Here is an 11164-nt window from a genome sequence, read left to right as displayed (position 1 = left end):
GCGAGACGCCACACTTCCGGGTTCTTCACGCTGCGCAGTGAAGGCTCGAGCTTCAACTTCAACGTTTAACTTTAATGTTGTGAGTTTGCGACAACCTGGAGGACTGAAAATACAATGGACGACCGTGTGCTGGATCTCACCGATGAACAGAAAGCTGTCAAATCAAAATACCCACCCATCAACAAGAAATATGAGTGTAAGTCTGTAGGTATTTTGTTTGCGTTCATCTCCCACTAAATTGCTGAGATTATTTTAGCCTATACAAAATTCTCCACAGTCTTGATAACAATAAGTTTATGTCTTCAATACATCCCAATTTATAATTTCAGACCTGGATCATACCGCAGATGTACAGTAAGTGTGGTCATACATTTATGTCTCAGATTTCATGACGATATCTCTAACCAGTGCATTATTTCTATATTATTCCATTAAGGATACATTCTTGGGGAGATAATCTGGAGGAAGCATTTGAACAGTGTGCTATGGGCATGTTCGGATACATGACAGACATCGAGACAGTGGAACCACTTGACACTGTAAAGGTGGAGTCAGAAGGTACCTACCTTAGCAATATAAACATATACATTTATGACACTTAAATGAACTACACTGTCTCCCTGTCCAAGGTGAAGACATGAAGTCATTGCTTTTCCACTTTTTGGATGACTGGTTGTATAAGTTCTGCGCAGATGAATTCTTCGTCCCTAGGGTTAGTAAGAACGTACATTACATATACACGTTGTTCTTTATTGTGATCTTTTAATGTTGGTCTTGGACATGTCTTTTAGGAAGTCAAGGTGCTGCACATTGACACGGTGAACTTCAAAATCCGTTCGATGGGGTGAGTGCTGAGAAGTCTCAACAACATTGAAGTTGTAGTCACTACTAATACACTACTGACGGTGGTGTGTAACCTTGAAATAATGTAAATTTTATGTGTTTTTAAATACATTTTTATTTTCAAGGTGGGGTGAAGAGTTTTCAATTGATAAACATCCACAGGTAAGGCATATAAAGCATCTCACCTGTGAAGAAATGAAAATATTGTTGATTTTATTTAAGTTTTTATTCATTTCAGGGAACAGAGGTGAAAGCTATTACCTACTCTGCAATGCAGATTCATGACACACAAATATTTGTAATAGTTGATATTTGATGTGTTGACATAGAACTTTTCTTTTTGTTTCCAAGCTTGTACAGTACTATGTTTTATAATGGACATATGAAATTCATAATTTTAAATTATATTTATATGTGATGATAAATAATGGATTGGAAAGTTGATGGACTGGAATAAAATGGCAATAAGAATATCTGATAACAGAAATGTTCTCACGTATATTAAAGAAAGAAATATCCCTTTGAAAATCCGACAGAAATGTATGGAAACGTGTGTTCTAATATTGTATGTTTTCCGATGTAAATATACAACACATTTTATTTAAAACTGTCTATATTTTGAGGTACATAACGGGAATTATTGAAAGTCTGGTTTAGATCTATGAGTTTATTGTAATCTCATATTAACAGCACACATTACTGAGAATATTACAGGGATTTTGTCATGAGATGAAATGTAAAAGTTTTCCCTTTCTTTCTGAATTACAAGATGTCTTCAGGTCAGGGGTGCCCAAAATGCGGTCCGGGGGTATTTGCGGCCTTCAGACCAATTTTTGGTGGCTCTGCTTCTTGGTGAATCGGCATATCACCAGAGATGGTCCGTTTTATTTCAAGTTTAGTAATTTTAAACAATTCTAACCGCAACAACTAGCATTTTATTGTGAGACAGAGGTTATTGGAAATCAATCAGGCCCTGAAACTGAGTTGTTGTTGTTGTTTTTTAAAGGGAATATTTTCGACTGAAATGTGCCCCTTATTCATATATATATTTTTAATGTTATTGTGTATTAAGTATGTGGCCTACATTCATGATCTCGCGATACTATAACATGATTTCTATGGGCCCGCCTCTCCTACTCCCGCCCCTCTTCCTGCCTCTTCCTGATCTGCAGCTGCGCCATCCTTCTTTGTTCATTCAGCTTCAACACGGCACGGTCTTTGCCGGTGTAGTTTTACAACTCAAACATTTTGCCGTATTCTTGGAAATCTTCGCACCAGCGAGGCTTTTTTCTGTTCGACTTGGACGAGCTCCGTCTCAAATCGAGTGTTTTAGATCAACATGACCGAATTTGCCACCGACTCCTTGGCCAGCCCACAGAAAAAAAACAAAATGGAAGACAGCAAGTATCTCCCAGAGCTCCTCGCCGAAAAGGACAGCTTGGATTCTTCTTTCACGCACGCAATGAAATTAATTTCAGCAGGTACAGCCATTGCTAATTTGATTGATTTTAGACTCGAAGCGTACATTTTGTACTGAGTTGTAGGTTCCTCGCTTAAACGATCGAGGCTTGAACAATGGCCCTCCACTACGCACGTGCAAATCGCGTAATACTGCAACAGTATAGAGCACTGGATTGGAAAAAATATAGCTTTAGGCCTATGTATGAATTATGAGTATTATTTGCGTTTTCGTAAACATTACTTACTAAGAGGAGCATTTCTTGTAAATCAGTTGGTGATGCAAACTGCCTGCCGTGGTCTGGGAACGATACAAATGGCCTCCATAGCATAAATCTGCATTTAGTTCATAGAGACGAAAGGCCCTATACCTATATTCAATACAAATAATGAAATGCGAAGCCACTAATTTAAAATGTATGTTGCGGTCCAATCTCATTCATTCCTCACTTTCCTAACACATTTCTAGCATCCCATTTCTTCACAGGGACACGTTTATAGGCACATTTCTCAACTCATTTTAGTGACTTTCACAGAAATGCAAGAAAACTGGCCTGTGAGTTAACAAATGCTTTATAAATAGATGCACGTTGTTTTTCACTTTTGGTTGAACAATGTTTTAAAGGATATGACAAATTTTGTTCCATTACTTGGGAAAAAAATTGTGCATTGTGACTTGCACTGTAATTCAATGTTTAATTTTACTATGTTTTGTTTCAACAGAAATTGAGCGGATAGAGAAAGGCGATGTTAAAAAGGACACAGAAAAGGAAACTTATCTGGACCTATTTGCTACCAAAAATCAAAAACTCAAAGAGCGGGTTCTCATTCCTGTTAAACAGTTTCCAAGAGTAAGTACCCTTGTCTGTGGTTGTGGTCTGATGACCGTCAGATTTAATGTGTGTGTGTTTTCCTCCTACAGATCAACTTTGTTGGTAAACTTTTGGGACCCGGCGGAAGTACAATTAAAAGACTCCAGGAGGAAACTGGTGCAAAAATTTCTGTGTTGGGTAAAGGTTCCATGAAGGACAAGAGCAAGGTATGCACTTCTGCAAAACAAAAAACAGCCACATTGAAAGCTAAAATTAGGATTTCATGATTGCACAACCATTTGTCGATACCTTTTTCAAATGCTTGAACAAAAAAACATTATTTTCCAGGAGGAAGAGTTGAGGAAGAGTGGTGAAACCAAGTATGTGCATCTTGGTATGGAGCTCCATGTATTTATTGAAGTGCATGCCCCCATACCGGAGTCCTACTTGCGCATGGCCCACGCCATGGATGAGGTCAAGAAGTTTCTCACCCCGGTATGCACCATAACCGAGTCTAAGCATATATTTAAATGTCACTGTTCTTTTTCATTTGTTGCAGCTGCACGATTACTTGCGTGAATTAAAATTGTTTATATGAATTATATGGTTTGTGTTTAACTTCAGGAACCCGGTGAGGAAGAGATGTATATGGACCCTCACTATCTGAATGGATCCCAAGATGGTTCAGGAAGAGGACGAGGAATGGGCAGGGGTAGAGGTGGACCACCTGGACCCAGGTAAATGACAGTGTTGACTTTCATTTTTGATTCCCGTTGGACTCATATCTGCAATTTGCATTAACGTCATTTAATCTAACGCAGAGGCCGAGGAATGCCACGTGGGGGCCCTCGTGGAGGTATGCGTGGTGCCAGGGGAGCGGCTGGTGGGCGAGGGGGTTCCTCCAGAGGTGGTGGAGCGGGTCGAGGTGCTGCATCAGGTCGGGGTGCTGCTGGCAACAGAGGTGGTGCATCTGGCCGCTCCAGACCATCTTCCGGAGCTCCTCGGATGCTTCCTCCTGCAGCACTGTCCCACCAAGGTCCCCCCGCACAGTCTAAAGCTGAGGGTTATGAGGACTATGTAAGTTCTAGCATTCATGCTTTTGTTCTTCTAATGATGGAAGCATGTTGAGGATGGACATTAATTTTAATGATTGTAACTGTACCACAGGGTGGATATGATGAATCTTACGCAGAAGGGTCTTATGAAGGTTATGATTATTACAATCAACAGGCAGCACCAACGTGAGTATAACATTTGCTTACTGGTATTTGCTACGTTTTCTTCCGTGCATGACCTCTGCTAATCTGAATGAAATGCATATCTTTTATTTAGGGACACTGAATATTACGATTATGGACACGGTGACACCCAGGACACGCCATACGAGTCTTACAGTATGTAGTGTCTTTTTGAAAGGCTCTGGACACTATCCTGATGTATTTTGAACTGAGGGGGCTGGTACTTAAGGCATTCTTTTCTGTGTTGCAGCTCAGGATGACTGGGAAGGCTCCTGGTCCTCTGCTGGGGCTGGAGGGAAAGCTCCGCCTTCCAGACAGTCAAAGGGGGCATACAGAGAGCACCCATATGGAAGATACTGAGCGACTAATGGTAGAAAGTTGGCCTAACCGCTCTCTCGATTTGTTGCGCAGTTACCTTTTTAAAGTAATTACCTTTATTTTCCCATTTTATACGTACTTTTATGTTACTTTTTTAGGAATATTTGGTTGAATGTATTATATTTCTAGGTGCAAATCAGTTGTCAATATCCGTTTAATGTCGTTATTTACATTGTTTATAGTTAAAGTCCTTGTGACCAAAAAGACAAATTAGTGTGGAATTGAAGTGATTTTGTATACATATGCGATTTATAAAAAATCTCGCAGTGGCAATTTAACTCTAGGCTGCATTTAAAAAGTCCTTTTTGGACAAAAATACACCATGTACCAATGTAACCTAAAACAGTTCTAAAGTATTTGTTTTTTAGTAAACACAATTTAAATAAACTCATTTGACTTGTGAAAACGCTTCAATGTTACGTTGGTAATTTGTATGTAATGTCCAAAAAAATGGATTGAATATTTTGAATTGGCAAGCAACGCTCCTGAAAAATGGCAGCCATTCCTATTGTGCATAACTACAGAAAAGCTTTTCGTCACAAAATACTATCCACAAAATGCATTATGCTTCTGTACATTTAGCAAATTATAATACTACTTCCATCCCAAAATGTTTTTCTGCAGTGCGTTGTTTCAATAAAGTTTAGTTTTTTCCTAATCAATCTAAACATGGTATTTGCCTTTTCGCCAGAAGTATAACTTTGGCTTGTCATCAATATTTTCACGTGAATTACTTGTTTGTATACCTACTTAATTAAAAAACAGACATAAAAAGTGAACAGTGTTTTTCCTGTTTTATCCTGTAGTATGTACAGCAAAAGTGTCACACTCAGTTTAAATGGAGGCGCTGCAAAATATATATCTTGAATGAAATAGTGCTTGAACTTGTTTTTGTCATTAACTAGTCTTTATCTCTAAGCTCTCGAGAGCATCGTTATCTCTGGCCACGTGAAATAACTGAATCTCAACAGTATTTTAAATCAAGCTTACAGGCATCTTGCTTGACTTTGATGCAAAGTCATGCTGGTGGGTTTTATAAAAGAAAAAAAATCGCAGAGGAGAGGATTCTAAAAGCCTAAAGATCGCCACGAGAAGGTAAAAAATTACCCTAACATCTTGTTAGATTTTTATTTTATTTTTCTGTGAAAACAAAGTCGAAAGTCTTTAATTTGGCGGGGAAAAACATTTCCAAGAAGACAAAACTAAATTCAAAAACCCATTAAATGTTTAACACTCAAGTGCATAACAATTTCTACTACGTATCTATTCATATTCCTCAAAAACTACTTAAAAATCTTAAATTGTTTAAATTTAAAGTGCATGAGATTTTGTTAATCATATTTGTGTCCAAGATCTCATTTGTCTTCTCAATTTAGGATCTGTAAATCATTGGATGGTTGAGAATGGAAGCATCAAGTTTCTGCATTTTAAAGGTTTGTTTAACCCCGAAGTTGCTTTTTCAATTACATAATGAAATTGACTTACTATATCCATTAAAGGTCTGGTAAAATGCTGGAGTCATGAAGTCTCTGTTGCAACGTGAGTGCTGGATCACTTGTGGAAAACAACAGACTTGTGTCTGAGTACTCTTCAACTACTGTGTAGTGTTTTTATATATATTATATATATTCTGTATTTGAGAAAATAAAGTTTTTTAATTTGTCATTTTGTATCATTCTTTGAATGGAATTCGAATGTGAAGAAAATTAAAGTTCTACAGTCCATTGTTCAAAGGAGAAAGGGGGATGATAACCATCCTGTAAGAACAACCTTAATCTAAATGTAGTCAAGCTGTTCTTGCATTCAGTACATCAGGTAAATTACACACGGCTTACACACTGTTAAGATGTAAAGAATTAGGTGCAGTTTTTTTTATTGACATTAAATTTAGACCGTGTTTTGCTTTACCTTGATGTCTGCAGAATTGTGTATATGTGTTTAATATAATAGATCCATGGTGTGTACAGCCCGTACAGCCAGAGCTTGCGCGCGGTCTGTATGGAGGGGCTCGCGCTCCTCCCACTTTGTGAACGTCCGCGCCTCCGTCCAGCTCCAGCACCTCAGTAGTGGCTAGTTTCACATCAACAATGAGTGGCTGCGATGACTACAGCGAAAACTACGTTAGAGCTCTTGTCAATATTTTAAGAAACTTTTACATTTAGTTTGCTGTATATGCCTTAAAGGTGTCAGAAGAAGAAGACTGAATCCGCGACGGGGTGAGCTTTAATGGTCTTGTCATTCCTGTTTGGTTGGTCGGTAGCTGCTACTGCACTGCTAGCAAAGGCCTCGATCTTTTGTACTAAATCAAGCATGGTCCTGGCGGACACATTGGGGTCCCTTCCTCATGGTGTGTATCATTCATGATGTAGTGAGTGAAAAAACAATCGGCTGTAAAGCAAATAATCTGGTTTGCAATCATATAGCGAGACTGCTAGCTTATAATGTCAGCTTCCGTAAACTGTCACTGTGAGGATCAGATGTTTAGTCGCAAATACAAGCACTCCTGTTCTCTAAAAACTCTGGCAGAAAGCGTTGCATTCATTTTGGACTAGTTAATATGTTAATGTTCTTTGTTTTTATAACGTGCAAGTTGATGTTTCAGGACAGGGTGAAGTCAAATAATCAAAACAATTATTTTGTAGTGCATGCACTGGCACTGGCACAACTTAAAGGAACTGTAGCGTTACATTGCAGCAACATGTTTTCATCTTGTATAATGGGAACGAACCATTTCACGTCTGAACCTTTCTTATGTTCTTTAAAGTTGCAAGGACACCGTGATAAACTGCAGAGCTAAACTAGCACCTGAAGTGCACCGTGGGCGTGTCTGCAATGGCTGGTGGAAGGAGAGGTGCAAACCGAACCACGTACTGCAGACCTCCGCCACTCAACAACGAACCGGGCTCAATGTCCAATGGAAACCACTCCACCAGCTCCCCAGTCACCGGGGTGCGATCCCGTGCCAGGTAATACGAGCTGTCTAATACACTCATACAGCCCTGCATTATAAAACACTGTGGGTTGTGGATCGTAATAATAGCACTTGTTTCGTGCATAGGAATAGTTCTGGCACCTGCATGTCCAGCCCACCTCTGGCAGCACAGACGGTTGTGCCTGTGAAGCATTGTAAAATCCCAGAGCTGTCAGTGGACCGTAATGTTCTGTTTGAGCTTCACCTCTTCTTCTGTCACCTTATTGCTCTGTTTGTCCACTATGTTAACATCTACAAGACAGTGTGGTGGTACCCCCCATCACACCCTCCCTCACACACGTCGCTGGTGAGTGCTTGGCACCGATAACTGACAAATACAGGTGTTGAGTCATGTAAACATACATAATCTTATCTTTCACAGAACTTTCACCTTATTGATTATAACATGCTGGTGTTTATAGTCATCATCCTAGCTCGACGACTGATCGCAGCAATAGTTAAAGAGGTGGGAATATTGTTTTTTATTTTGCATAATATAGGATTAAATTATTGAAATTAACCCCATGCCCCTTATTTTTGTGTGTCTGTTTTGCAGGCGTCACAAAGTGGAAAACTATCCTTTCCACATTCTATTTTTTTAGTGACTGCAAGGTTCGTGGTGCTCACGCTGACGGGCTGGAGCCTGTGCCGATCTCTCATATATCTGTTCAGGACCTATTCAGTGCTTAGTCTGCTCTTCCTGTGCTACCCGTAAGTCTTCTTATATTCAACTCTATTCATGTTGCATAGATCATATAGTACTAAAGATTTGACTATACATTGCATTGCCATCTTTCTTTGTGCAAAAGGTGCTGTAATAGGATTTGTCATATTTTTATTGACTAGTACTCAATGTACAAACTGGTCATCAAAAGTTATTAAAGTAATTAAAAGGCATTTTCTTTGAGACTGAACAATGACATTGCTCAACTTTTTACTGCATACAAAAATACAAACCACCATGGTCTAAATTAAGCTGCAGTTCTGACTGAAGTTTTACACAGTCTTTTGCTCAAAAGTTGCCCATTGTGTCCTATTTGGTTTTGAATATCAAAATGTTTACAAATCTCACGGAATGAAATATGCCGAGATGTTTTGCATTTGTGAAAGTAAGAATATAGAGTTGTAGGCCTTCAAATGGCATTTAAAAGCATTACATTTGACTTGCTGCCACATGTAGAAACCCTGCATTTATAATCTTGGTAACATTCATTGTGTATAGGTACTTGTTAAGCTTCATGAACCTTGAAAGTTATACCTGGATTATAATTGTTGTAATAGTATATTTGTTTGAATAGAATCAGAAGGAAAATTCAGTAATCACTTTTATCTCAATGTGATTAGTTGTTACAGCCCAAACATACTGACCTCAGCCTCATTGGGTAATTAGTTAATTGTATTGTCCAAACACTCCTGGCATCTTGAGGATATGGCCAATGATGCAAAAACTTCTAGGCTTGTTTCACCATCACCAAAAAAACAAAAGAACAAAACACAGAAAATTAAACACTGTTGTTTGTATTTCCCCCCAAAAAGCTCCAAAAGCTGCCACTAAAATGTAGTTTGACTGCCTTTAGCTTTGATTATGGAACACATAGATTCATGCTGCATTTATATGATAATGTTTGACAATTGATCTACATACTTTTGTTTTTATTTTAATCAGCTTTGGAATGTATATACCCTTCTTCCGGCTGAGTTGTGACTTCCGACGAGTAGGTCCACTCTCTCCCATCACCAGTATTGGTTCAAAAGAAGTGGGTGGCATGGGGCGCGGTAAGGACTACTTCACGGTGCTGAAGGAGACCTGGAAGCAGCACACCAGCCAGCTATACGCTGCACAGGCCATGCCCACTCACGCCTGCTGCTTGTCCCCTGACCTTATCCGCAAGGAAGTGGAGTACCTTAAGATGGATTTCAATTACAGGATGAAGGAAGTTCTTGTCAGCTCTATGCTCAGTGCTTACTATATTGCCTTTGTGCCAGTTTGGTTCGTCAAAGTAAGTAGCTTGTTGCATCGTTACATGTTATGGACATGTTTGTAATTCTATTAAATATCCTCTTTGCTCTTTTGTCTCTAGAGTACACAATATGTTGACAAACGTTGGTCCTGTGAGCTTTTTATTCTGGTGTCAGTCAGTACTTCAGTCATCCTCATGAGACACTTGTTGCCTCCACGTTATTGTGACCTGCTCCATAAAGCCGCAGCTCACCTTGGCTGCTGGCAGAAGGTGGACCCATCCCTCTGCTCCAACGTCCTACAACACATGTACGACTTGCAGACTTATTAACAACATGACTTAAAATACAGAACAGAAAATGACTCTTATTTTTACATCTATGTTTTCCCAGATGGACAGAAGAATACATGTGGCCGCAAGGAGTCCTGGTAAAACATAATAAGAATGTCTACAAAGCAATGGGCCATTATAATGTTGCAGTGCCATCAGATGTGTCCCATTATCGTTTCTACGTGAGTATTTATTGTCATTTGTTTTTTTGGGCTAACATAGGTTAAAATGTAACATTTTCCTTATTTTTGTTCCAACTTCCAGTTCTTCTTCAACAAGCCTTTACGAATACTGAACATACTCATTATATTGGAAGGTGCCATGATTTTCTACCAGCTCTATTCGTTGATATGTTCAGAAAAATGGCATCAAACAATATCACTAGCTTTGATCCTCTTCAGCAACTATTATGCCTTCTTTAAGCTTTTAAGAGACAGGATTGTGCTGGGAAAGGCATACTCTTATTCCAACAGTTCATCAGACCAAAAAGTCAGTTAGATTAACTTATTGCGACAATTGCTTTGGAACATAACAAGCATGCAGAAGAGCATATTTTTTGTACAACTTTCATGGTTTTGTTCTCATCTGCCATAATAAAGAGATATTTTTGTATTACAAAAAGTCTGATTGTATTTGTTTGGATTGTGAACTTGTATCTTGTTTTGTCGTTTGTCTATGTAGGAATGGGTTATGCAAATAAAAGGACCGTCAGTGTGTATTTGATTGTGCACATCCACTGAGCATAACAGTTGGGTCTCTGGCGCCCTCTTGTGGGGATTTTTTTTCCATAGGCGTCTTTACTTTTTTTTAATCATGCACAAAGCAACTTATTCGTAAAAATGCTCATACGCACAACAGAACTTTCAGATGTATGGCAAATGTGGGCAACGCTAATGTTCATCCGAAAATAATGTTTGCCTCTCACACACTGTTAATTTCGTCGACTAAAATATTTAGTCTTAATTTTAGTCAAAGTGATATTTTTGACGACTAAAATAAGACTAAATAAAAATGAAAGGGAGAGAATAAAATCATCCAAACTTCTACTGACCGTCTGAAAAAGCCTCATATCATTTAAAATCACTGCCGAATGAACAGGTCTGAGCTTTATTCATGTGGAAGCAGCTCCATGAAGACGAGGTCCTTGATTAAATATGATTATAATGAATATTA

The 11164-nt window shown here is 38.8% G+C and overlaps 3 protein-coding genes across 4 annotated transcripts; all 3 read left to right on the top strand.

Annotated features, from left to right (window-relative positions):
- The first annotated feature begins 4 nt into the window (after positions 1-4).
- Positions 5-1306, top strand: zbtb8os (zinc finger and BTB domain containing 8 opposite strand). The gene is made up of 7 exons (XM_079573748.1): positions 5-196; positions 330-354; positions 437-558; positions 630-712; positions 792-844; positions 969-1005; positions 1082-1306. The coding sequence occupies exons 1-7, from the start codon at positions 115-117 to the stop codon at positions 1157-1159; spliced, it is 480 nt and encodes a 159-aa protein (XP_079429874.1). The 5' UTR covers positions 5-114; the 3' UTR covers positions 1160-1306.
- Positions 1307-1995: 689 nt separating this feature from the next.
- Positions 1996-6392, top strand: LOC306976232 (KH domain-containing, RNA-binding, signal transduction-associated protein 2-like). 2 transcript variants are annotated; one of them, XR_013793757.1, is made up of 11 exons: positions 1996-2324; positions 3025-3152; positions 3224-3340; positions 3462-3608; positions 3738-3850; positions 3935-4190; positions 4281-4354; positions 4446-4507; positions 4602-4775; positions 6106-6162; positions 6229-6392. XR_013793757.1 is itself a non-coding variant. In XM_079574129.1 (9 exons), exons 1-9 carry the CDS (start codon positions 2183-2185, stop codon positions 4709-4711), a joined length of 1149 nt encoding a protein of 382 aa, XP_079430255.1. In that variant the 5' UTR covers positions 1996-2182; the 3' UTR covers positions 4712-6058. The 2 variants fall into 2 exon arrangements, 1 of the variants encoding a protein (XP_079430255.1); XM_079574129.1 differs by lacking the exons at positions 6106-6162; positions 6229-6392 and having other exon boundaries at positions 4602-6058.
- A 394-nt stretch (positions 6393-6786) lies between these two features.
- tmem39b (transmembrane protein 39B) lies at positions 6787-10580 on the top strand. Its single transcript, XM_079574082.1, has 9 exons — positions 6787-6945; positions 7494-7695; positions 7788-8007; positions 8083-8166; positions 8257-8411; positions 9367-9700; positions 9782-9969; positions 10053-10173; positions 10256-10580. Exons 2-9 carry the CDS (start codon positions 7562-7564, stop codon positions 10487-10489), a joined length of 1470 nt encoding a protein of 489 aa, XP_079430208.1. The 5' UTR covers positions 6787-6945; positions 7494-7561; the 3' UTR covers positions 10490-10580.
- The last annotated feature ends 584 nt before the right edge of the window (positions 10581-11164 follow it).

This window comes from Gobius niger (genome assembly GCF_951799975.1).
Source record: "Gobius niger genome assembly, chromosome: 16".
NCBI lineage: Eukaryota > Metazoa > Chordata > Actinopteri > Gobiiformes > Gobiidae > Gobius > Gobius niger.
The sequence above is the reverse complement of the archived record's forward strand: the minus strand, read 5'-3'. Positions and strand labels throughout refer to the sequence as shown.

Excerpts from the sequence above, each read along its gene's own strand:
- zbtb8os (XM_079573748.1), top strand. The coding sequence starts at position 115 with ATGGACGACCGTGTGCTGGATCTCACCGATGAACAGAAAGCTGTCAAA. Across the intron at positions 559-629 it reads TGTAAAGGTGGAGTCAGAAG|GTGAAGACATGAAGTCATTG; the intron begins GTACCTACCTTA and ends TCCCTGTCCAAG. Across the intron at positions 1,006-1,081 it reads CAATTGATAAACATCCACAG|GGAACAGAGGTGAAAGCTAT; the intron begins GTAAGGCATATA and ends TATTCATTTCAG.
- LOC306976232 (XM_079574129.1), top strand. The coding sequence starts at position 2,183 with ATGACCGAATTTGCCACCGACTCCTTGGCCAGCCCACAGAAAAAAAAC. Across the intron at positions 4,355-4,445 it reads AATCAACAGGCAGCACCAAC|GGACACTGAATATTACGATT; the intron begins GTGAGTATAACA and ends TCTTTTATTTAG. Across the intron at positions 4,508-4,601 it reads CACGCCATACGAGTCTTACA|CTCAGGATGACTGGGAAGGC; the intron begins GTATGTAGTGTC and ends TCTGTGTTGCAG.
- tmem39b (XM_079574082.1), top strand. The coding sequence starts at position 7,562 with ATGGCTGGTGGAAGGAGAGGTGCAAACCGAACCACGTACTGCAGACCT. Across the intron at positions 7,696-7,787 it reads GGGGTGCGATCCCGTGCCAG|GAATAGTTCTGGCACCTGCA; the intron begins GTAATACGAGCT and ends TTTCGTGCATAG. Across the intron at positions 8,008-8,082 it reads CTCCCTCACACACGTCGCTG|AACTTTCACCTTATTGATTA; the intron begins GTGAGTGCTTGG and ends TATCTTTCACAG.